Below are 24,377 nucleotides of genomic sequence, written 5' to 3' on the forward strand. Positions count from 1 at the left end.
AAACCCCCCCCCCCCCCCCTCAAACGTTGGTTTTAAACTACGTTTAAACATGTTAATTGCAGTTGTGTTAGTTAATGCATTATCAAAAGTAATAGTTAAAACTTTATGTTCTATCCCATAAAACCAAAAAATTTCCATTAATGTACCAAAAATAGCTGATGCGTTATGAGGATATGGACATAAATGAAAACCTATTATTCTTTTTTGTAAAACTTATTCGTCATCAACATAATGCGCTGTGACGCATAAATATCCAGTTTTATTGCACCCCTCCTATAGATCAGAAGTACACGATACAGTAGCATTAAAAGTCTTAAAATTATCAACAAGAGATTGTCTCATTGCATAAAATACTTTCATGCAATTAGAACTAGTTGTGTTTCTACTTACCCGTTTAAATTGTGGGTAAAAGGTGGTCTGTATGAATTCTTTAAATGACGCATGATCTGCAAAAGAAAGAGGTAATTCGGCACTAGCTAGAAATTTAGCTAGTGCCTCACGAGCACGTTGTGCATCATATGTAAAATTTTACAACCCCTGTGATGTGAGTGATAGTGTTTGTTGGCGGGAGTCCACACTCCCACCTTGATGCAACGGTAGACATACTTTTCAATGTATATCCAGATGACCAGTACTCCCACTATTTTTATTAGAAAAGTGTTTTTTACAATACTTACATACCGCACGAATTTCTATTTCACCTGTTTTTAGATTTGGTCGGGGCTCTTCTGTGAAATGTTGCAATGCAAGAGAAGTTCGTGGTCTTTTTCTCCTGGTGCGTTCTCCAACTTCCTCGTTGTGCACTGAAGCATTATCTACCAGAGCATTTTCTGGTTTAATGGGGGTGGGGTTGGGAGGCATCATTTCATCCTCGAAAATGGCTTATCACCAAGCTCAGGAAGAGCAGTGAAATCAGGAAAGTTTGATGCGGCCATTTTCTGGAAATTGATTGAACTTAAACATTATAAATGAAAGAGCAAGAAAATGAGTGATCGCGAGAAAAAAGCTTAGAATCAAAATCAAAGAGACAATATGAGAGATAGAATGAGAGGGAGACGAGAAGTTGAGAGTGAATTATTGTGTGGGATTAATGGTGGAATTAAGGGGTATTTATAGGGGATTTTTGTAGGGTTTTTGGATTGTGACCGTTGGGCCCGCGAAGAGGCCAACGATAATAATTTGAACGGGCTTTAGGGCCCTTCGCGGGTCTGGGCCGGGCTGAATCTGGGCTTGGGCCGAACTGGGCTTGGGCCGCGGGCTAAGAAACTGAGGCCCAGCCCTAGCCCATCAAACATGCCGGGCCGGCACGGCCCGTAACAGTACCGTACCGGGCCGTGCCAAATCCGACACTGTTACAGGCTAGGCCGAGCCGTCCATGGATAGCCCAACCCATTTGACAACTCTATACTTACCTAGTGTGGGGACCCCACTAAAGATCTCAGTCAACACTGGTTCACGCATGGATATTCGTAAATCTACGTAGATATATGAAAGGCATGTTTAGTTCGCTGATTCGAGTATTTAATTCGAGTTGAAATGTGATTTTATATGAGAGCTTTTTACTGAGCAAAAAAGTTAGTTGTGACTGTTTCTGAGAGATTTTTATTGTAGTAAAACTCGAATCGGTGAAATGAACGGGGCCGAAAATTGTCTTAAATTTAGCACCCGGAGGGCACTAGAGGTAAGAGTTTGAGTAGATCGGGCCGGGACTCGATGACCTAAATGGAAATTTCAGCCCAAGAAAGGGATAGTCCAATTCGGTCTTAAAGTCTGAAAGGCTTAAAACTACTTTGGTTTGACCCAAAATTTATAAAATATTTTCAAAAAAATATTGAAAAAGATGGTGTTTGGACCAGGCCGGGCCAACCTAAATAATTTTTGAGCTGAAAAGGCTAATAGTTACGGGTCTCGAACAAACTAGTTTAGTCCGAACCAAACTTACAGTTCTAGACGACACTTATATATATATATATTTTGTATATTTGTGTAACATCATTTGATGTTTGTGTAACACTTAATTTGTTATAGTGTAATATTCAATAAGTATAATTAAACACATGTAGATTTGAGTGTTATACAGCCATAAAAAAAGTTATATTTTTAAAGAAACAATGTAATTTATCCGAGCATGCGATCGCTGAACTTGAGACTTTACTTATATATATATATATATTCTTTTTATATATTACCTTTGACTTATTTGTTTTTTTTTTTTTTTTAAAATCATTTGTGAATTGTATTTGTACCGACCGGCCTAAAAACGAAAAGCTAGGGGGACTATAAAAGAATCAAAAGATAGCTACTTGGTCTACTTCACTATATGTAACAAACATTTCTAGTTAGAAGAGACTTGTTTGGAACTCGTTTTAAAATGATTTTATTTTTTGTATGAAAATGGAAATGAAAATTTTTTTGTCTTTAATTGTGCCAAACATCATTTCTCTCCCATTTATATTTTTTCTTTCTAAAAAAATGTGAAAAATAAAAATAAAAATAACTCCAAACACAGACAAAGTTTCTACCTCCAACCCTAAAAACCTAATTAGCCTAATTGAGAGAAAAGATTATAAAAGATTTCTTTTGAGAGATGGCACGTCCGTGTAAAGCAAAGTACATTCGTATAGTATGGCATCCTAGGACTTCGCTAGATATTGTGACGGCCAATTTGCAAGAAGAAATTACATTCCTTCAACAGAATATGGAAAACATCAAATAAATAAAAAAAAATGAATGAAATAACGACTTTATAGAAAAGTATTGAGAAAACGATATTCTTTCTTGTCCTTTTATTTTTCTCTTTGCCTTGTTCTGAATGACGCCGAGATATTGACCTTCTAAGATCTAGAAACTTACTTTTTTCTTTCTTTTTCTATGTGCTTATGTGTAATCACATTTTCCATCTCAAGGCCACAACCCATTTTTTTTAACCCTTTTTCTTTGTGCTTACGTATAATCACAAACTTCTAGATCTAACCCTTTTTTTTAAGAAACTTTTTCGGGTGTCCTCTTTTTTTTAAGACATTAGTATTTCTTACTTATTAGATGTTGGATACATATTAAATATGATTAAAAGTTAAATTATATTAAAAAAATAATACAAATTTAAAGACTGATAAATAAAAAATACTGATATTTTTAAAAAAGAGAAAACACCAACGAAATTTCTTTTTTTAAAGGAAAATTCAACTTTTACTAAACAAGCAATTCATGGGACAACATCCTCAATACAATTGGGGACCACTTTGAATCATAATTTATCACAATAAGGTTATGTACATTTATTTTTCTTTTTTTTTCTTATTTATCACGTGTTCAGTTCAAATCTCAGTGAAAATGTTGAAAAAAATATATATTTGAATTGTTGAAATTATTTGAACTTTTATAGATGCAGTAGCCGATTTTTTTTTTTTTTCAATTGCTCGAATTATTTATTTTCATAACTTAATAACTGAAATTTAAAATGTACATATATCTCTATAAAATAAAATGTGTCAAGATATGATTTCATTTCTTCTTAACAGACTTCACACCATGTAGAAATATATATATATATATATATCATCAACAATTTTCTGTGTGTGTATATATAGTAGAAACTAGAAGGTACCTCCCTAAAAAAAAAGAAATAAAAAATAAAACCTAGAAAGTACCAAACGAGTTTTGACACGGCAACGAGTCACAAGAAGACAAGCCACGGAAGCTTCGGAGTTAGATTTGGGTTAAAGACAATGCTCATGCACGTGCCAAGAAAAACTCAAAAGAGCAAGTAACAAACGTTAAAAGTTAAAAACCTATCCACTCATATAATGGGCAAGGAAAAGATATATTTTACCCATTATTTTTCCATGTCCATGTCATCCCAACCCAATTTATCCGTTGATTACGTTGATAAAGGTAAATTGTCAAAATAGTTACATATTATTTTGACAATGACGTTTAATTTATTAATTTAAAATTATTTTCAGTTTATATGTATTTTTTATGAGAAAAAATACTGTAACGAATCACAAATCATAATACAAATTATAAATTATGATACGAATCTTCATACCAAACACCCCGTAAATTTTTATTCTCAATCATGCCATAGCCGTGAATCAAGCATGTTATCATGAGGAGGGACATCGCCTAGGCAGGGACTTCAATTTGTCTTTCTTCTGTTGCAGATTTTATAGCACGTGAAACTTTGTTGACTCTAAGATGACCAACAATCAACGTGAGTGTTTTCCTTCAGCACCAAAATTGGAGAATTCTCTCGACAAAATCTGAGTTTTTGCTTCTTCTATGAGGGTCGCTCTATGATACTGGGAGTCTAATTCACCATACTGATGCTGATTAGCAAGTTCATCATTTCATTTTACAATTTTAGGATTCAAAAGTTGCAATTCGTTATTAAACTTCACAACAGTATCATCTTATTTTTCAATTTCAAGTATTGGTACCGAGAATTCTTCTCAACGTAGTAAAATTTATCTTTCTATAAATTGAAACTTTCTCTGATAAAATCTCTCTACCGGTGGGGTTAATTTCTGATCATTAAATCTGATCAAAATCACATCTGGTTGAAAAAAAATATGCATAATAGAATGACTGAAAGTATATAATTACTAATAGTTCTTTTTTTTTTTTTGCTATTAGAAAAACTCCCATATAAATTCTGACATAGTGAAAACATATATCATCCATATCTTTAATACTATAGCCCGAAGACTACAGTTTTCTTTTATGAGTCTAGCACAAGATTGAAATGAAATGAAGGAAAAGAGACATCTATACCAACCGAGCTCACTGCAAAGTTACCCATCTCCATTTGAATGACAAGCTTTTTATAAAGACAATAATTGCAAGGGTTTGATATTCTTTGGCATACGAATAATAATAATGATAGATCGATTCACAGGGCATTTTCCTCTTTTTCTCTGTCTGCCAAGGGACAAGACAAGGTGGGACAGTTAATTTAAAAAAAAAAAAACCAGCTTTAAGGACTTCGACACCATTTTATTCTGATCAACTAAAGCTGAAAAGATTAAGATATATCTACAAATTAACAGGCAACCACCAACTAATTATGCTAATCGCTGTTTATTCGGACATTTAACAACCTTCGTACTTGATTGAATTCAGGCAGTTTCAACACCATAGGATTCCCGGGCCAAGACTAAATTCCGCAGCAGAATTTTTCAAGTTCACCTGCAAATAAAAGGACAAAATGAAAGCAGTGGTTATGTAGATGTACATAACGAGGAGTTTCCATATTTCTTCTACAGGCTTATCACTCTTTCTTCATCTATATATAATAAAGTACCAAGAGATCTCAGAGTTTCATCCTACAGCAATATTGTATTTCACGCTGGATCTTTACCAGTAATGTAAAATCTATTGAGAAAAAGAGAACGTCACAGTGAACAGCACTTGCCACTTGCCAGATTTAATGGGTGTACTAAATGGAAACATCGAGAAATGTTTCTCACTTGGGCATCGTAAGTCCAATAATTTGATGGACAAGCTTACTTGTGTCCAGATGAGAAAGAATGACATTTTTTCTTTTTTCAAAGTAACGGGACGTGCGAAGGGAAAACTGAAAGATGCAGACGGAAACCACAGTGAAGACATAATCAAGCCCGCAATCACTAGATCTCAGGGCTAGAGGCCCTAAATCTTCATCAGATTAACATAAACAAAGAAACAATCAAATACAGAAAAGAAAGAGAAAAAAAAAAAAAAACCTTTTCAGTTTAGTACCGAAAGAAAAGTTTGACTAAAAACTCAATAATAGAATAAATTTGGTTCAATAGTGCAAGGAGCACCAACTTTAATCCCAACTTCTTTGTATCGGCTTATGTGGTATAGGAGTTCTTCGTATCAACATCTTTGCAAAAGTTTGACGGGACAATTAATAATATGAGATTACATTTACTGTTGAAAAGAATAAAGAAAACAACTTACTGCCATGAAAGTTGGTAAAAAAAAGTTAGGATTAGAGTTGGTATCCTTAGCACTACCCTTCATGTTTTGTTCCTTACTTTAATAGTTCGATACATTATGATGATCGAATTGTTTTATATTTAGGATGTGACTGTGAAATAACCTAGATGCATTTGTCTATGTTACTAAGGATGATACCTCGTCCTATCATTTTTTTGGTTACAGTCTACACCATTAAAAACAGGCAACAACAGAGTTCTCAAATAACCAAGATAAAGCGCGATACATCTACTTAAACTGCGAAGAAAATAAATGGAAAGACTTTACCATACAAAGATGAAGAAAGCAAGCCTGGTATCAATCTTCAACCTCAGTCTAATTACTGCAGACAAGGAATTCTCAAAGTTAATACTCAGAGTTTTGGGTATCCCCTGCTAATAACCCTTTTCACGTATTGTTAGGCTCAGTTTTCTACTTCGATTGTGCATTTATACACAATTTCTTAATATTACACAACGCCTGTCCAGAATGTCCAAATAAGCAAGCCAGTATCAGGAATCATCGAAAGAAAGAAACGAAAATGCCAAACTTCAGGTGTAATTTTCACTTCTATTTCATTTTTCATCAACGTCGTGACTTCCATCAGAATGGTCTTCTTCAAGGACTCTTTCCTTAATCAAGTCATGTCCGTTAGAATGGCTTTCCTTATCAACATATGGAAGCTCATGGCTTGAAGGAGAATCTGCATTGCTTTCCATATCTTGATCATAATGGGATTTAGCAGCGACAGTCTTGTCCAACACCATTTCTGGACCTGCGCTTGAAGAAAATGACGATACAGGTCTTTGTTCCGATTCGTCCAATGCATCACTAATGTTGCCTTTTGACTGATTGTCTCCTGTATTGCTTATACGCCTATATATCTCAATTTCTTTCTCCAGAAAATGATTCTCCCTCTCCCTCCTGATAAGTATCTCTTTCAAAATTTCAATCTCTTCTTCGTCATATGCAAATTTTTCCTCTATCATCCTCTGATATTGTCTGGTTTCGGTTTCCATCGATCCCTTGTCCTTTTGAAGACGGGATATCATGGCCATCGCTTCGTCTGCAGCAGTTGCCGCAGCAGCTCTCTCTTTCTCCAGCTCAACGTAAAGAGCAGCTGAAGCAGCTTTCTCTTCCTTAAGAGCTCGCTCCAACATCCTAATCTTATCAAATTCAGATCCAACAATGGATTTTTTTTCCCCGGCATCATCAATGTAGTTTTCAAACCAAACTGAATTCTTATAGGCATCGTTACTTTCACCGAATGATCCACTCAATTCAAAACCATGGCAAGTCCCTTCACCCTTATAATTTCCATTTGACGCAGTTATACCATCTGAAAGGACGTTCATAAAGAATCAGCAAACAAAATTAAGCAAGCACCTTAAAAGTTAGAACAATTAAAGCTTAAAAAGGTGTTTCATAAAGGCGAGACCAAAATGGGGGAAAAAAAGGTTCCATATTTAGCAAGCTTATACAACCCAATTTAAATGTTCAAGGAGCTTTTTGTCCATCCAAAACAAAAATTTCAAACAAGAGAGAAACTTTTTAATTTTCATATTCAACCAGAAATAGCCACATTTATAATTCAAAAATTCCCAAAAAAAATAGCTAAATAATCAACACCTAAAAGATGCAAAGCTTCTGATCAGGAATATTCTACTTAAGGAAGACAACAAAACAAGTTGACTAGATCTTCCACACTTACCCTGGGGACCGTCTTCTCTCCTGCTTAAGGGACCTAAGATTTCAGCATATCTATCTTTCATTTCTCTGAAATTACCATATGACATAACAGAAGCAAGTTTCCCATATGCGAGATTAGCCCGCCTACGCCGCCGAATCCCGGACCTTTGCTTAAAATTCACAGCCCTCTTTCCTTTATATTCACACCCACTTTCTCTATCAGCGAGATTTTGATTCCTTGAACCGGAAAACGAGCTAGAACTTCCGTCACCTCCCAACTCAACAACCCCATTTCCGCATTTCACGTCTCTAAACCAAACCAAATCGAAAGGGAACCTACTCTTGGCTAACAATTGAACTGCATGGATCTTTCTAATAGGCCAATCAATAAGCAATCTGTGCCAGCAAAAATTGCCATTTTGATACCCCAAAAATCCTTTGCAAGGACATGGCAAACGAAGTCCAATAATACTTAAAAACTTCGATGGAAAGAAGAAAAAACTCGACGAGCAGAGCACGAAATAAGCCAAAGAAAGATCAATAAAGGCTCCTATTAGACCACATAACGTCCATGGACGAATTTCTTTCCAAGCCATGATCCTCGAGACCAAGATCCCAGATTTTCTACAGAAGTCTCAGCAACTAATAATTACAAGCGGAGAATTCGAGAAAATTTGTGAGCCTTTGGTTACCAAAATATTTTAGAGAGCAAAAAATAAAAGTACAATAATTTGTATTCCAGAACAAAATTATTTTTTTGGAAAAAGTATAGTTAACTTATAACCCGTGGTTCTTATTAAAACAGTGCATGATGATTACGAAACCCTCGAAAAGATGATCCGAGATTCTCTAGAATGTTGCAGCTGATTAATATAAACATGCTTACTCATATAAATATTAAGAGAAAAGTTATAGAAAGCAAAAAGTGAATATGAAAAGATTAGTGTCAAAGCAAGCTAGATCAAAACATGGAATTAAAAAGTTAGTACGAAGTTGGAATTGACCAGGAAAAAAAAAAAGACCCAGAAAATTTACTGAGAATTCAAGATCAAAACACAGAATGAAAAACGGTTCTAAAGAAAAAAACAGAAAACCCACCAAGCGTTAAAGCAAGATCGTGGAGGTCTTTGGAAGCGTTTTCGTGGAGCTTCCACGTTAGTAGAAAGGTCGGTTTAGTTTCAAGGTCGGAAGTCGGAGCAATCATGGCCTTGCAATGGGAAAGTACACACACTGCCACAGTGACGGCGCCGTTTTACCGACTTGGCGGCTGTGACGGCGCCTTTTTACCGACTTGGCGGCTGTGACGGCGTCGTTTTAGGTAGTTGTCTTAAATGAAAATATGTCTGCGCGCCAAAGCCGTCACACGTGGGAACGCCGTAATAGACTTCAGAAGTAAAACTTTCACGCGCTCAGCGCTCGTCTAGACCACGCGTCACATCAATTATTCTCTCTTTTTACTAAAAAATTTCACGTGATTCGTTGAGTTGCTTAATCAGATTGGATAATAATTTGTCTTAAGCGGCCTTTTTAAAGAAAAATGATGGAAACTGTGGAAGACACATTGCAAGTTGTATGTTAATTCCCCAAATTGAGTTTGGTAGACTTCTATTTCTTCTAAAAATCACATTGATAAGTAAGTGCAGTACATTATTTCTGAACGCTATTTTCAAAAGAAAATTATAGAATTTACCTTCATAAGTGCACAAATTTAAATGTTTATTTTTTATTTTTTTTATTAATATAATTATTTAATTAAAAAATTATTAATTAAAAGTAAAAAATACAAATTTTGACCTAATAATAGTGTAACATCTTGTTGGAGGCCCAATTAGTTTAACATACTCACTAATATATAGGGAAATAGTAAAAAATATGTTAATATGAAAAGCTTAAAAAAGTATATAGGTCAATTTTTAGTTATAGAAATTAATAGGTCATAACTTGTCAAGTTCATAACCAGATATGTTATGGACAAACTTGTCAAGTTATGGTTCATAGTCAGACAAGTTATGGACAATAACTTGTCAAGTTATGGTTCATAACCAAACAAGTTATGGATGAAAACAATAATTTGGCATATTTATTAACTTATGTAAACTATTGGCCTATTAATTTTAATTCATCCTAAGTTTTGATCTATTTTTCTCTTTCTCCCTAATATATATATATATATATATATATATTTTACCTTACAAACTAATAATTTAAGTTAGGTTAAAAAAATAATATTGCAAGAAAAGATGTGAATTTCCCTTCGTTTAGTTTCATGTTTGTTGAATAAAAGGACAACTTATAAGTACTAGAGTGAAAATACGTTTAATTATTTCCAGCAAATGAACAAAAACGATCCAATCAATGAAGTTCTAACTTTTTCCATTTATTGGCCACAAACCTTTCTTCAGGTATCTTTGTTCGGGCGTTAAAAGTATATGCCCGTCCTCACATCTCTTACCATTCAAACAATGGAAGTGGAAGCAAAGCCTCTTCATCTCTCTGGCCCTGTGAAGCTACTCCCAGACCTTCTAGAATCACCCAAAGCTGCATCGTTTTTCTGGCTCTGACAGCGCTCAACGGAGCTCGAGAATGTCTCCAATGGCAGTTTTGACGCACGGATCGTTGCTGTTCCGGCCCGCGGAGATGTCCAAACCGTTCAACAGACCACCTGTGAGGCACTCCAGCTGTTCCAATGTCCGTCGTAGGTTGTTTTGCGGAGAGAATATAGAAAAATTAGTTTTCCGGTTATTTAGACCCCAAACTTTCAGGTCAGTTCATTTCGTTTGCTTGCCTATCAATATGGTGTTTGTTTGCTGAGATTAAAAATAAAATAAAAAAGGCGAGTTGGTAGAACTGTGCTAATAGTGAAAGCTTTTCAGTAATTTTTTCTTTTTGAAAATAATTTCAGTTGTTAAGTTTGATTTACGGATATTTTCTGACAAATTTTGTTAGGAAAAAAAATAGAAAGGAACTATTTCTACGCAAAACTAATTGAGACATCATGTTCGTTACTAGATGTATTTCCAAAATAATAAATGGAGACAGCATTTTTTTCTTTTCCTTGGTGAAGTTGAAGAGTTGCTCATGAGTTCTTTTTCCTCTAATATATTTCACATCTCCAAAATCTGATATTTTTCTCAGTCAATTTTGGATTTTGTCCACAATTACAAGCACTATAGCTCTTTAGTAGTTCTAGCTTGTAAGCATCTCTTCTATCATTTTTTTTTTCAAAAATATTTTTATCATTTTAATTTGCGCAGAAAATGCTTTCAAAGTTCAATTTCGTGGTTATCTTTCTGCCATTGTTGGTCTATTGTCACTATTTCAATTGTCATTTGTTGCTTAATCACAGGATAAGAAGTTAACAGCAGGAAGGTGCAGAAAAAAATGGGGCTGCAACGTCAAAAGAAGTTGCAGATGGTCAAGACAAAATATCTCATACGGTTCTTGGAAATGATAAAAATACTCAGCCCGGTGCTGGGATGTCATTTCTGGCTAAAATTGCCATTGTGGTGGGCATTGCTGCAACAATCACACTAATCTCTATTGGTGTCAAAAGGCCTGTTCTTGGATCCTCACTCGGGTTTCAGTTTCTCCCTGAAAGTTCATCCTCTTCAGTAATGGCTTCACCTCCTGTTGGTTTCGCCTTCAAAGCCTTTGGGTACAGAATATTATTGCCTGAATATGCACCTGGGTATATTCCAGTTTTGTTGCTCACTTTGCTTCTTCTTTTTTTTTTTTTTTTTTGTTTAAATAATTACATCTTATGCAAGTGTGTGAGAATGAATTTCATTGCAGGTGGATTTACTTTTGGTTTCTTATGGCTGCTGGTTTTGGTCTTTTCATCAGTGAAGAAGCTTTAAATATTTGGGTCTGTCCTCTATTCTGGTACTTCAGTTTCACAAGCTCAAGAAATTTTCTTGTTTGTTTTAGTGAAGTTGCGACTTTCATGGTTTCGTTGTTTGCCTGGATTCATATTTTAGTTAAATGGTTTAGGTTGGCATATCTTTAGCGCGGATGCTGTCTTTGGACGGGACATGGCAGTCTTTTGCTGAATCTTTCTCTAGGAATGCTGGATATATTACATCAACAATTTTGTGGGTGTACTGGTTAGTGGCCTCTATATCATAAGCTTTGTAGCAATTACTATCCCACATCTTCTTGTATTGAAATATCAAATTTTCAATATTTAGGGGAGTGTGCATTAGCGACTTGATACCGTTTTACTTTGGAATGCTTTTCCGGCGGTCGGGGGCTTCTGATGATGTTTGTTCAAAGGTTAGTTCTGGTCGTCTAAGTTCTAAAAGGAACAATGGCAAAGCTCTTAAAGCATTGACTTTCTTTTTATTATATTCTTTTCCTGATGAATGATGATGGATACAGTTGGGGATTGGCAAAGAGAGAGCTTTGAGCATAACTCGTGCGGTTCAAAAATATGGCAATCTCATTGGTTTTGGTAAGCTCTAAGAGCTTTGCATCATTTATGCTTGATGAAAAAGAAAAGAAAAGAAAAGAAAAAGGATACAATAACCATAAAGCACGTTTTACAAATGTCGACTTTCCATACATGAAGCATGCAAGAGCAATCCATGCAAGCTTTAATCATATTATCATCTTTGTAACATTTTCGCATTTTATTTTTGCAGTTGAACGATTTTCCCTGGGAGTGAGAAACCCAACAGCTTTTTTGGCCGGGGCATTGGTTAGTATCTAGTTATCACTGCCTAAATTCCCAGTAACCCCTTCATGCTTGATACATTAATGATAGAGCACCTACAAACACTTCAAAAAATATGTTACAAAATGAGGCTAGTTTGGGTTCTAGTGCATCTTTTTCTTACATTCAGGCTCATGTCTAGGAGATTATGTGCCTTTATCTTAATGCAGGGGATATCCCCAGATTGTTTCTTCGCTGGAGTTTGTTGTGGTGGGTTGATCACTCTTCCAATTCAGGTTTGTTTGGGTCCATTTTGGAACAGAATTCAAAACTTTAATCTTTGGGATTTTAATGTGGGGAAAATTGTTCTTTTTTCTGTCTCCATTTTGTAGAGTTTTCCCCTTCTCTGTCCCAAGTAAGATTGGTAATTAACCATTCTTTTTTCCTCCCCCTGACAACAGTTGGGGATAGGATTCCTGATGAGAGAGCGCCCCTTACTTGCCCTTGCTACAGTGGCAACAGTTGTGGTATGCAAATGCATTTTATATTTTTTTATACCATGAAGTTAAATTTTGAATCATGTGGATCTGACTTGTTTTATCACACAGGGAATTTGGACTATTTTTCCGTACGCGCTGGCTGCTTCAACAGCATTGTTTCTTTTCATGAAACGCCGGTACTCTAGCTAGCCAGATTCTATTACACAACTCATGTTGGAGTTCCCTGAGTAGAGGATGGAAGGCATTATACAAAAGAATAAAGAGATAGCTGATAGATTCAATTTTTTGGATGGCCATTGCGATTAAAGCTGTTGAATAATCATCCACTTGATGCCTTTTCTTTGAGTTGTACAGATATAACAAGAAGAATACCATAATGGCTTTTTTACATGGCACATTTGGAACTATATAAACAGAATAAACAACAATAGAGTGCTATATAAATTACGTTGTTTCTCGTTCTTAACAATAATTAAAATGCTTCGTAGTTCTTCTACCAGTTTGTATATGTGTGTGTGTATAATATTGTCTGTGTGTGTGTGTACATATATAATGGTAAAAAAACTGTATCTTAGTACCACATTGCACCAGTTTTTAAGGTGAAGTAATGTATGATAAATGCTTCCAAAATCTCCAACAGGGCGTCATCAACTCACATGTCGTGAGATGCCAGATAAGATAACTGAAGACTGTAGGCTTCTTTGAGCTCAGCCAACACCTGAGCAATTGTAGGTCTCCTTGTTGCATCTCTCTCCACTGACCTAATAGCAACCGAGGCTCCTTTTCTCATGCTCTCCACATCAAAACTTCCCTTCAAGCTGTCGTCCACTATCTCGAATGCACCTGCTTGTAAGTATGGCTTGGCCTGCACTCACTCAAACCAAAACCTCTTCTAGTGTTAGACTTGTACCTGAAAAAGAAAAAATCTTAAATACTTGGATTAGTTTTGTTTGTGTGCTTCGAACAATAAAGGTAGGTCTCCAAGCAACTTTTGAATTTTTACTTGTGAAATCTGCTCTTAAAACTTTGTTTTACTTTGTACCGTCAGGTTCTGTAAATTTTTATATCATTGTATCAAAAATTGTCAGAATGTCAAAATATGTGACTTATAATAAGGGGTATGAGTAGTATAAGTGAAATTGACTCCAGAATCTTGAGGAGTAGAGCTAATTTTCAGAGCATAGATGCTTTTTGTTCTGAATAAATTGGATTAGCCAAAAAGCAGAAACAGAATGGGGAAATTGAGGTTGTTTGTTCATACCCATAAAACCAAATTGAAAGAGTCAGGAGTTCCAGAGTGGGTCAGTGGTTCTCGCCCACAAATAAGCTCAAGAAGCACAACTCCAAAGCTGTATACGTCACTCTTCTCTGTCAACTGTTGGGTGGAATAGTATCTGCATATCATATATTATTTACAATGTCAAAAACAAACCAACCTAATTTGAAAGGAAAAAAAAAAAAAAAACTGCGAGGTCGGCAACTGAGAAGTTTGAAGGAAATCTTACTCGGGATCGAGATAACCAGCAGTGCCCTTGACTACTGTGGTCACATGGGTTGCATCTGCCTGAGTCACTTGCTTAGAGAGGCCAAAATCACAAACTTTTGCATTCATCTCCACATCCAAAAGAATGTTGCTACACTTGACATCGCGGTGTATAATTCTCGGTTCACTTCCATTATGGAGATAGTCCAGTCCTATCAATACAAATAAGGTTCAAACTTATCATAAAAGAAGACTAATAATTTTGATTTTTTATTTGTTTCTTATGTGATGTTCCTAGAGAGAGAAAAAGAGAGAGAGAGAGAGAGCAGAAAAAGAAAAACCTTTTGCAGCATCCACAGCAATTTTCAGTCTGCGAACCCAGCTCAGTGAAACTTTTCTACTATTTGTACCTGAAGGATTAACTCCAGTTGTGTAAAAGAGAAATGCTTTAACAAAAAATGCGATCAAAGTTCCTTTCTACAAATTCGTAGCGCTTGACATACCATAGAGGTGGTCAGCCAATGATCCTCCAGGAAGATACTCGTAAACAAGTATTTGTTGCTTTGATTCGTGGCAAAACCCTTCCAAAGACACAAGATTTTGGTGGCGAATTTGTGACAAGAGACACACCTAAAAACAATGCCAAGATGTTGGAGAAAATAAGGTCATTCTGTTAGAGGACAGAAATTTAAGACAAACTAATATAGGACTTCAGACAGCAAACCTCATTGACAAAAGAATCAGCTCCAAGTTGAGTCTTATCAAACCGCACTTTCACAGCCACGAGCTTCCCATCTCGCAGCTTCCCAAAGTAAACTGATCCAAAGCTACCACGCCCAATAACCTCCTTGAAATTGTTGGTTGCTGCTTTTATTTCCTTGTAAGTGAAAACCTTTTCTGGATTCCAGTTTCGAATATCTGCTGTCGCCCCTATGACCGAAAAAAAAAATGTTAAGTAAGCAAGAATGAAAGAACTAGAACTATTAGAAAAAGCATGTTTTTATTACAAATTCACGTACTTCCTGTGTATGTAACTTGAGACCTTCTCTTCTTCCTCATGTACAAGAGTATCAAAATGATGATACAGAAGAAAGCAAGCAAGGCTCCACCAGTAACGCCGAGTATAATGGCTAAGTGGTCTAAACCAGAAGAAGCTGAGTGCCGCTTTTTGGTGAAGATGGTGACTTGGGGCGTCTCAATTGAGGGGTTGGATGACACGTCATTGCACGTCATCGTGGAGAAAGAAAGACACAGATTTCCTGATGTTCTGCATGGAATTGGTTGGTTGGTTTGGTGCTTCAGAATGCTATGCTGAGACTTGTTACAAATACATATATATAGATATATATTTATATAGATGACAAATTGTGACCTTGAAGCTTGTTGTTTTCCAGTACCTAATTTCCAAAGTATCTCTGTTCAAAGATGTTGGAAGGGCACCTTGAAGCTTGTTGTTTTCCAGATTCCTGGAAAAATGTTGAGTTTGGTAATAATGATTCGTCGATAAAAGAATAAGATTTTGTGTTCTAGCAGATTCTAAAATTTGCTTACAATAAATGAAGGTTCTCTAACTCTCCCAAGTTGTCTGGAACTGTTCCTTCTAAACTATTATTCTGCAAGTCCCTGCACATAGAAAAAAGGAAAATGGACTCATATTTGGTCGGATAAATCATATTTTGGTCCCTGACGTTTAAAATGTCCTACAGTTAGTCCCCAATTTATAAAAACATCTCATTAAAGAAACTCACAGAATTTGAAGGCTAACCAAGTTCTCCAGTTCTGAACCAAAGGATGTTAGACGATTGAAACTCAGATTTCTGCGAATAGTATTTCAATCAATATTTGTCACTATATTCCTAAGAAAGAGAAGTTAAAGAGTCACCAATGGCGTGATATTACAATTTCTCAAGACGTTGCAAGCTACCCAGATTCTGGATTTCACCAGCAAGCGACGTATTATGCAAATCCCTGAGCATAAAACCACACCAGAAATATATAAATAGTCTAGTATGAGAAAACATAACCTTTTTGTCTAAGCATTAGAGTGGTGAAACAGAATTTACAGTGCTTTAAGATCCAGCAAGTCACCAAATGTTGGACTAATTGACCTCAGATTGATATTTTGGAGTTCCCTAACAAAGGAAAAACACAATCCAAGTCAAATCCAAGATAACAGAGAGGGAAAGAAAAACCAATTGTTAGTTATAAAGATACATACAATGATGTGATACGGCTTCCTTCACATCCTATGTGATCCCATGACGTAGGAGAGCATGGATCATCTTGCCATCCAAGGTCTAAACCAGTAGATTGCTCAATAACCTGAAGAGCTGACACTGAAAGATTGAAGTGAAGTTAGTACCAAGGATAATGCTAAAGATTTCAACTTTTTAATACCAATTGGCGAGGCATGTGAGCAGTCATTATGATAGGTGTTTTATCATGACGCCAGTTAAAATTGAAAAATTGCATCTATCAGTGAAAAGATAACAGCTCACCGTCACGTGAGTTGGTATTAAAAAGTTAAGACAAATTAGGATATCTAAAAGTACTCTAATATCAAATTTCAAGCTACCAATATCTATGTGACATCATGGAGTATGAAGAGTATAATATGATCACCTGTGGTTGATGAAGCTTCCAAGGGAATATCAATAATCTCATACACTTCAATTCCATTGACTTGAGGATAGAAGCTTGTGCTCTTGAGTGTGATGTTCAAGCTCTTTATTCCTTTCCTTGTTAAATATAAAGCAGTAACTTTTGAAGTTTTCACAGTGTAGTTTGACCGTACAATTTCCCCATTGATCATTACATTAAAAGAAGGGGAAACAGGAAGAATCCCAGCAAAATAGAGGATAATATAATAGTCTCCGAGCGTGTCAAAAGGCAAATTATATGTCATGACTTCTCTTCTTGCCAAGACTCTCGCAGTTTGAAGAATGCTAGGTGGGGGACTCTCCTTAAGAGTTTGAGACCTACTGAAGCTAAGTTTAATCTTCAGCCCAGTTGAGACATGAGATGGTGTAAAGTTGTTATCAAAATCCCATATTCGGTCATATGGATCAGAAGGATACCTGTAATTTTCACACAAAAACTAATTGTCAAAACTAACCCGGATATCTCATTAGATTAATTTCACCCATGTCTCCAAAGTGAAACATGAGATGGGTTAATATTTTATAGCACTAAAAAAAAAAAAATTATAATTAAGACTAACTTTGATTCTTTTCTGCCATAACCATTAGGTAATTAATTACTATATTCGCCTGAAGGATGTAAGGTAATAGTGACATAAATGAAGTGCGAAAATAAAATCGTAAAAATAAGATTTAAAAAAAAAAGGCACCAATTTCATGTGCAAAAAGATGAAAAGTCCATACCGAAGTGATCCATTTGTGTAACCACAGTTGATTCGGTAACTCTTCCTAAGTGACTTATTAGGGAAATCTCTCAAGCCACTTGTGTAAGCTCCTTCAGGCAGTGGCCTGACTTCGAGTGAGGAAATAACAGGAGACCCCTTATGCCTAACACCACCACCAAGCAAACAAAACGACAGCGTTTCCTTATTGTTCACCGGCCAGACAAACTCTTCTATAAGTGGATCATTTTTAGCCATGTCCATTTTGCCAAGAATAGCCGTTCCTAGGGACACATAGAATGCTGGGGCCTTCCCACGCCCATCAAAGTTTTTGTACACAAACTCAGCTCTAACAAGAACCAAGGATGACATGTTTTTTACCGGTAATCTATAACAATTTCGAGCTTGCGAAAGCGGGAAAAACCGAGCTGGGACAGTTGATGAAGAGTAGTTCTCTGTGTAGTCAATGGAAGTTGTGTTTCCTATGCTTATGTATGCACTGTCTGGGATCCATGAGATACCAGATGTGTCAGTGTAATTGGTCGTTCCACCACAAGATAAGCTCAAGAAACCTGGAAAATACTCAAATACACATGAATAAGTACATATATATAATTAGACTCACTAAAGAGAAATGAAAAATTAGCAAAAGAAAATGCTTACCATCTTGATCACTGAAAGCTACTAGTACCCAAAAGCCAAAAAACAAAAAGAAGCGCACCCACCAATGGTCCATGGAGTAAGGAGTTGTGGAAACAGGAACAAGAAGAAGAATGTGTCGATTTGAAAAGATCAATGGAGTGAAAGTTGAAGGGAGGAAAGAGAAGAAAAGGGAAATGGGGTTTGAGGGAAAATGATCGTTTCTTTGGGTGGGAGTGACAATTTGATAATGGAAGTGCAATGAGTAAGAGTGATTTGTTCTGCATATATTTCAAAGACGTGAAGAAAAAGAAACTTTGATAAAAAGAAAGTCCGTTAGTCATGACAAGGTAGAGGGGAGCAAGGTGATGATGAAGGCAGGGAAAGGAGTGGCAACTTGTCATTATGAGTTATGATTGGTGAGAAATAGTAGCTTCAAACACACTGTTAAAGTAGTACTAATGTTGTATTTAGTTGTTGAAAAGTGACTCCTGAAGACAATAGACAACTTTAGGTTGAAGATATGAAGACTAAGAACACTGCCCCATGTATATATTACAAAATTAACACCTTGGGGGTGTGAACCTAGTCGTTAAATCTTTTTCCTTGTTATTTTTCTTTGGAGTTATAGTTGAGGACAATTAATTGTATTTTATTGATTTATTGGAGATACAATGAAGAATATAATCTAACAATACGTTTGTATAAGAGGATTGTGAGAGCTTAAACTACTGAGCAATTGGTGGCACAAACGATAATAACACTAATACATGGTAAATTAGAGGAATACCACTTATAGAGCGAATATACCGTTTTTTAGAAAATATTAGTCTTTAAGTTTTACACCAAAGTGGTACAAGTAAATAACTAGATTTCCAAGCGGTATAAAACCGAATTTACACTATCAATACATGTCTACACAAATAATATACTTCTATTAGCCTAAAATTATCGTAGAGCTTATTTAATAAAAATAATTTTGTCTTTTTATATCAAGGGAGGGTCAAGGGATTGTACCACAGTTTCTTAGTTAAAAGGAAAAGTAGGGACCTCAGTCTAGGAAAAAAGGGAAATGTTTGGAGTATAATAAGTCAAAGCTTGAAATCCAAGTTTTGCCTTTAATCCAGATGAGTGGGAGATGCATAGGATGCTCAACAGGACCGCATGAAAACAATGATATCATGTGGTGTTCTATCTTTGCTTCCAATTTCATACCTAATCCACAGTCTTATCATATCTTTTTTGGAAAGGAAATAAGGAAAGTACTATCATGCAGCGAAATCCACAACTTTGGGGCCTACTAGGATCTTATGAACGGAGCAGCAGACAAATTTCTTCATGGATTAATGACAGGAATATTTTGTTTCATTACTTTGGTAGTTTATCAGTTGTTTTCCTATTTGTGATCTTTCTTATTAATAATATATTTTCCATCGTTTAAGTGAATGTCGTCGATATGTCCGAGTGGTTAAGGAGACAGACTTGAAATCTGTTGGGCTTCGCCCGCGCAGGTTCGATCCCTGCTGTCGACGAATTGTTTTCTTTTTATTTTTCTAATTTCTTATTTTCATTTGGTCAATCTAACAAACAATCACGTCGACCGAAACTATGAAAAACGACAAGCCCACATGACAATTCACAAGGTTTTGTTTTGTTTTTTTAAAGAGTTGGGGGTTCCTGCGCAAGGCTGTTATTGCACTTACAGAAATTGAAATCGTTGTTTTTCCACAAACCTGCATAAAATTAATCAAAATCTTTGTTTTAAGCATTGCGTTTGTTGGAATTCCACCGTCCATTTCGTTCAAGTTGAAAATTTAAATTAAAAAATAAATTTATATGAGAAAAAATATTATAACAATAAAAATTGATTTAAATTTTTATAATAAAAATTATAATAAAAATTAAAGTTGTGATTCAAACCAGTAAAATAAACGACAATCCCACATATTTTCATTTGGTCAATCTAACAAACAATCACGTCGACCGAAACTATGAAAAACGACAAGCCCACATGACAATTCACAAGGTTTTGTTTTGTTTTTTTAAAGAGTTGGGGGTTCCTGCGCAAGGCTGTTATTGCACTTACAGAAATTGAAATCGTTGTTTTTCCACAAACCTGCATAAAATTAATCAGGTTCGATCCCTGCTGTCGACGAATTGTTTTCTTTTTATTTTTCTAATTTCTTATTTTCATTTGGTCAATCTAACAAACAATCACGTCGACCGAAACTATGAAAAACGACAAGCCCACATGACAATTCACAAGGTTTTGTTTTGTTTTTTTAAAGAGTTGGGGGTTCCTGCGCAAGGCTGTTATTGCACTTACAGAAATTGAAATCGTTGTTTTTCCACAAACCTGCATAAAATTAATCAAAATCTTTGTTTTAAGCATCGCGTTTGTTGGAATTCCACCGTCCATTTCGTTCAAGTTGAAAATTTAAATTAAAAAATAAATTTATACGAGAAAAAATATTATAACAATAAAAATTGATTTAAATTTTTATAATAAAAACTATAATAAAAATTAAAATTGTGATTCAAACTAGTAAAATAAACGGAAACTTAACTACCATATTCCGGTAAGAAGAGAAGACTGCAACGGCAATAATATCTCCACTCTAGTAGCCGTCGCAAGAGAGAATTTGAATCAAACTACGTCCAAATAGACAATTAACGTATTGGGCTGTGGTACCGTCCTATAAGGTTCAATCATTTTCTTAGCAAACAAAAAGGGATACAGAGGAAAATAGCGTTATTTTTAAACCTTTTGAAGTAAATAGCTCATTGTTGAAACCTTGAAGTAACTAACACATTGTTGAAACGATCAAAGTGAAGAGCATATTTAAAGGACAAGCTTTGTCTCCAGAATTTGGTTTCAATTCGTTAAAATGCCTTAAACCGCCAACACTAAAAGGGATGGATTTTCTTAAAAAAATGTACAGCTCATTCATAGTGAGGGCCTGCGGTAATCTTTACAGCCATAGAAATGCTATCCCATGGTATTAGATCCAACCATTTGACTAAAACAAAAGTGCCGTAATGGAGACGATGCTGAAGAGAGGACCCCACAGGCTTTATCTAGCCAATGTTTTTGAGCCAACCCCCAAAATCAAAATCAGCATATCAATATAACAGTAAAAAAGACGAATAGGCAAGCCAAATGCAATTGCAGGTTGTGACTGAAGTATATAGAAGTCGAATAAGAAACACTCTACACTCTGAAACAGAAAAACAAGGTGGTCATTCAAAAACTTTCAGAATTGGGGGGTCCAAGTCTTTGGATCAAAGAAAAGAAACTAAAAACCGAAGAGAAAGACACAATCTCAACAAAATTGTAGGACGCTAACAAGTTTGTAATAATATTCAGTACTTGACCGGAGCAAGAATGTCTACTTGGGAGCCTAATTTCTCCTCTGCTGCCTTCTCAGCTTTCGTCCTTAGCTTGTTCAGCTGCTTCTTCCTCTCGTATGCCAACTGAGCCCTCTCCTTTCTCTTCTTCTCAAGTTCCTGCAAGTAGACAGAAATCTCAAATCTTGGGACGCATTTTGAAACGGAAAATCTAACTTTCAAAATTGATGGTTCACCTTCACTCTATACCAACACTTGACCAAGGAAAAAAAAAAGGAAAAACAACAACCGTACATCTCAACCAAGTTCTTTATTTAGAACGAATCAACAAGAACTGTGACATCAATATCATTTCTAAACTAATTAAAGAACACACGCTACAAGTATTCACTCTATGTGCTCAATTAATCCATTCCCAGCTAGAAAAATTTGTAGGTTAATGAAAGAATAAGATTTCAAATTTCAATTCTACTTGGAATTTTGGATAAAACTCACATCATCCTTAAAAAAAACTTAAATTAAATTGTACGGCACCAAAGTCTCAGAGTTTTGAGCAATGAAAGCTAACGAGACGCCTGGATAAAGGAAGCCAACATCGGACAGAAGTTCACTTAACAGATAAATAGCCAACATCGGACAGAAGTTCACTTAACAGATAAATAGCCAACATCGGACAGAAGTTCACTTAACAGATAAATAGCCAACATCGGACAGAAGTTCACTTAACAGATATATACTGTTATTATCATTACTAAATTGAATATCTTAGCCCAAAAAAGAAAACCAACTTCAATAAAACCTCATAGTTCTCCATTAAAGTCTCAAGCAACCAAGTGTAATAGCAAGAGAAGCTAAAATCATCAGTAAACATATAATCCAAATTGCCAGGACTAAGAAATTCGAATGCAAATAAGCTTAGAAGCAAAAACTAAAATCCATTTCATAAGAACCACAAAGCAATATCTTACCCTTATGGTGTCATAGTGGTTCCACCCAACCTCAGACGAAAGCCGACCCAACAAGCAGTACTTGTGCCCCTTCTGAAGCCTCAACACCCTAATAATTCACAAATTCACCCAAAATCAAAACACACAAAAAGAAGAAGAAAGAAACACGAAACTTTGATACAACAAAAAAAAAAAAACAAGTAATTGCTTCAAGACCCTAGAAATCAATATCAAACTCACTTGAGAGCGTCGGGGACGACCATCCTCTTGATCTTATCGTAAGGCGGCGGAATTCCCTCGTAAGCCTTTAACCGAGCTAGCGCAGCAGCTCCACGCTTGGTCTTGTGCGGAATCATTCTGCGAAAAAAAAATCAAACACAAATGAGTGATCATTCAGTGGAAAAACGAAATTAACAGAAACCATTGCAATGGCGGATTCGCATTGCGATGACCGACCCGCGAACGGTTCGCCAGAAGATCTTGGCGGGGGCGCGGAAGTGGATGGGGCCGTGAGAGGGCTTGGTGTTCATGCGCTTGCGGAGGAAGCGCAAGTACTTCATCTTCTGCCTCACGAGTCCTCCCGATATGCAGAGCTCCTCGCAGCGGACGACCACGACCTTCTGGCCGTTCAGAAGCTCCTTCGCGACGATCGAGGCAAGACGGCCGAGCATGTGGTGCCTCGCGTCCACCACGACGCGCTTCGCGCAGATACCCGACCCCGACACCATTTTCGACCTTCCCGTCTCTGGTCTGTGTCGCTGTCTAGGGTGTCTGGTTTCTATCTCTCTCTCTCTCTCTCTCTCTTCTAAGTCTGATTATGGAGGCTATAAGAGGGATGAGAATTGAGCGCTAGGGTTTCTGGCAGGGTGAAATGGTAACTCTGGGCCGGACTCAGTGTCAACCGAAACCCGAATTGTGTTGGGTCCAGCGTCGCTGTTGGTAACGGTAATATTGGGTTGGGCCAGACAACCGCGTTTTAGACAGAGGGTAAATTAGACGAATACACTTTAGAAATCCTGACAAATACCCTTAAACATGTCTATCTTGAGTTCTACTATTTATTCTTAATTAATATTTTTTTTAGTTAAATATTTATATTAATGAAAGGGTACTGAGTAAAGATTAAAATTCTCAATCCATGTATTTTTATGCCTATGTTTGTTTCACAACTCAAATTGAGAATTTGAGTTGTGTATATGAGACAAACATTATAGTAAAAAAGTTAAATATAAATTTTTATGAGAGAAAATATTCTGGCCTCGTTCATTTCACTGATTCGAGTTTATAATTTGAGTTTTATTACAGTAAAAATCTCTTAAAAACGTCACATCTAACCTTTTTACTACAGTAAAAAGCTCTTACATAAAGTTACATTTCAACTCGAATCAGCGAACTAAACGGGCTCTATAATAATTGAACTTGAATTGTAAAACAAACAAGGCCTTAATTTGCATATTAAAGGGGTATTTGTTTCACAACTCAAATTGAGAACTTGAGTTGTGTATATGAGACAAACATTATAGTAAAAAAGTTAAATATAAATTTTTATGAGAGAAAATATTCTGGCCCCGTTCATTTCACTGATTCGAGTTTATAATTTGAGTTTTATTACAGTAAAAATCTCTTAAAAACGTCACATCTAACTTTTTTACTACAGTAAAAAGCTCTTACATAAAGTTACATTTCAACTCGAATCAGCGAACTAAACGGGCTCTATAATAATTGAACTTGAATTGTAAAACAAACAAGGCCTTAATTTGCATATTAAAGGGGTAAGGGTGAATACCTATACTTT

The 24,377-nt window shown here is 35.9% G+C and overlaps 4 protein-coding genes and 1 non-coding gene across 7 annotated transcripts; 2 read left to right on the forward strand and 3 right to left on the reverse strand.

Moving 5' to 3' along the window:
• Positions 1 to 4,851: 4,851 nt before the first annotated feature.
• LOC21386593 lies at positions 4,852 to 8,526 on the reverse strand. 2 transcript variants are annotated; one of them, XM_010111765.2, is made up of 3 exons: positions 7,676 to 8,526; positions 6,258 to 7,303; positions 4,852 to 5,190 (listed from the first exon to the last, which is right to left on the reverse strand). In XM_010111765.2, the coding sequence occupies exons 1-2, from the start codon at positions 8,247 to 8,249 to the stop codon at positions 6,540 to 6,542; spliced, it is 1,338 nt and encodes a 445-aa protein (XP_010110067.1). In that variant the 5' UTR covers positions 8,250 to 8,526; the 3' UTR covers positions 4,852 to 5,190; positions 6,258 to 6,539. The 2 variants fall into 2 exon arrangements, with proteins under 2 accessions (XP_010110067.1, XP_024030321.1); XM_024174553.1 differs by having other exon boundaries at positions 6,253 to 7,303.
• A 1,539-nt stretch (positions 8,527 to 10,065) lies between these two features.
• Positions 10,066 to 13,013, forward strand: LOC112094207. Of its 2 annotated transcripts, none has more exons than XR_002903419.1 (10): positions 10,066 to 10,415; positions 11,000 to 11,341; positions 11,446 to 11,518; positions 11,644 to 11,756; positions 11,841 to 11,925; positions 12,031 to 12,103; positions 12,294 to 12,349; positions 12,535 to 12,600; positions 12,697 to 12,831; positions 12,913 to 12,935. XR_002903419.1 is itself a non-coding variant. In XM_024174551.1 (10 exons), exons 2-10 carry the CDS (start codon positions 11,130 to 11,132, stop codon positions 12,991 to 12,993), a joined length of 825 nt encoding a protein of 274 aa, XP_024030319.1. In that variant the 5' UTR covers positions 10,066 to 10,415; positions 11,000 to 11,129; the 3' UTR covers positions 12,994 to 13,013. The 2 variants fall into 2 exon arrangements, 1 of the variants encoding a protein (XP_024030319.1); XM_024174551.1 differs by having other exon boundaries at positions 12,766 to 12,831; positions 12,913 to 13,013.
• A 421-nt stretch (positions 13,014 to 13,434) lies between these two features.
• On the reverse strand, positions 13,435 to 18,384 carry LOC21386594 (probable LRR receptor-like serine/threonine-protein kinase At5g48740). Its single transcript, XM_010111766.2, has 16 exons — positions 18,312 to 18,384; positions 17,671 to 18,220; positions 16,910 to 17,364; positions 16,506 to 16,623; positions 16,351 to 16,419; positions 16,187 to 16,255; positions 16,036 to 16,104; positions 15,839 to 15,910; positions 15,685 to 15,753; positions 15,307 to 15,554; positions 15,012 to 15,217; positions 14,791 to 14,917; positions 14,629 to 14,697; positions 14,310 to 14,499; positions 14,066 to 14,198; positions 13,435 to 13,669 (listed from the first exon to the last, which is right to left on the reverse strand). The coding sequence occupies exons 1-16, from the start codon at positions 18,382 to 18,384 to the stop codon at positions 13,457 to 13,459; spliced, it is 2,730 nt and encodes a 909-aa protein (XP_010110068.1). The 3' UTR covers positions 13,435 to 13,456.
• Positions 18,385 to 19,737: 1,353 nt separating this feature from the next.
• On the forward strand, positions 19,738 to 19,819 carry TRNAS-UGA. The gene has a single exon. It is a non-coding gene; the product is annotated as a tRNA-Ser (tRNA).
• A 1,618-nt stretch (positions 19,820 to 21,437) lies between these two features.
• LOC21386595 (60S ribosomal protein L13a-4) lies at positions 21,438 to 23,414 on the reverse strand. Its single transcript, XM_010111767.2, has 4 exons — positions 23,039 to 23,414; positions 22,823 to 22,939; positions 22,604 to 22,691; positions 21,438 to 21,794 (listed from the first exon to the last, which is right to left on the reverse strand). Exons 1-4 carry the CDS (start codon positions 23,308 to 23,310, stop codon positions 21,651 to 21,653), a joined length of 621 nt encoding a protein of 206 aa, XP_010110069.1. The 5' UTR covers positions 23,311 to 23,414; the 3' UTR covers positions 21,438 to 21,650.
• Between the last annotated feature and the right edge of the window lie 963 nt (positions 23,415 to 24,377).

The sequence above is a fragment of the Morus notabilis genome, unplaced genomic scaffold, assembly GCF_000414095.1.
Source record: "Morus notabilis unplaced genomic scaffold, ASM41409v2 Scaffold1736, whole genome shotgun sequence".
Classification (NCBI taxonomy): Eukaryota; Viridiplantae; Streptophyta; class Magnoliopsida; order Rosales; family Moraceae; genus Morus; species Morus notabilis.

What these genes read in the sequence shown, in the direction of transcription:
- LOC21386593 (XM_010111765.2), bottom strand. Translation starts at nt 8,249, where the DNA reads ATGGCTTGGAAAGAAATTCGTCCATGGACGTTATGTGGTCTAATAGGA. An exon ending in GAGAGAAGACGGTCCCCAGG is followed by an intron (nt 7,304 to 7,675) that starts GTAAGTGTGGAA and finishes ACGTCCTTTCAG; the next exon opens with ATGGTATAACTGCGTCAAAT.
- LOC112094207 (XM_024174551.1), top strand. Translation starts at nt 11,130, where the DNA reads ATGTCATTTCTGGCTAAAATTGCCATTGTGGTGGGCATTGCTGCAACA. An exon ending in ACAATTTTGTGGGTGTACTG is followed by an intron (nt 11,757 to 11,840) that starts GTTAGTGGCCTC and finishes TTCAATATTTAG; the next exon opens with GGGAGTGTGCATTAGCGACT. An exon ending in TGATCACTCTTCCAATTCAG is followed by an intron (nt 12,601 to 12,765) that starts GTTTGTTTGGGT and finishes CCCTGACAACAG; the next exon opens with TTGGGGATAGGATTCCTGAT.
- LOC21386594 (XM_010111766.2), bottom strand. Translation starts at nt 18,384, where the DNA reads ATGGACCATTGGTGGGTGCGCTTCTTTTTGTTTTTTGGCTTTTGGGTA. An exon ending in CTGATTCTTTTGTCAATGAG is followed by an intron (nt 14,918 to 15,011) that starts GTTTGCTGTCTG and finishes CATTGTTTTTAG; the next exon opens with GTGTGTCTCTTGTCACAAAT. An exon ending in TGCTGTGGATGCTGCAAAAG is followed by an intron (nt 14,500 to 14,628) that starts GTTTTTCTTTTT and finishes TTGTATTGATAG; the next exon opens with GACTGGACTATCTCCATAAT.
- LOC21386595 (XM_010111767.2), bottom strand. Translation starts at nt 23,310, where the DNA reads ATGGTGTCGGGGTCGGGTATCTGCGCGAAGCGCGTCGTGGTGGACGCG. An exon ending in TTCTGGCGAACCGTTCGCGG is followed by an intron (nt 22,940 to 23,038) that starts GTCGGTCATCGC and finishes TTTTTTTCGCAG; the next exon opens with AATGATTCCGCACAAGACCA. An exon ending in ACCACTATGACACCATAAGG is followed by an intron (nt 21,795 to 22,603) that starts GTAAGATATTGC and finishes GTCTACTTGCAG; the next exon opens with GAACTTGAGAAGAAGAGAAA.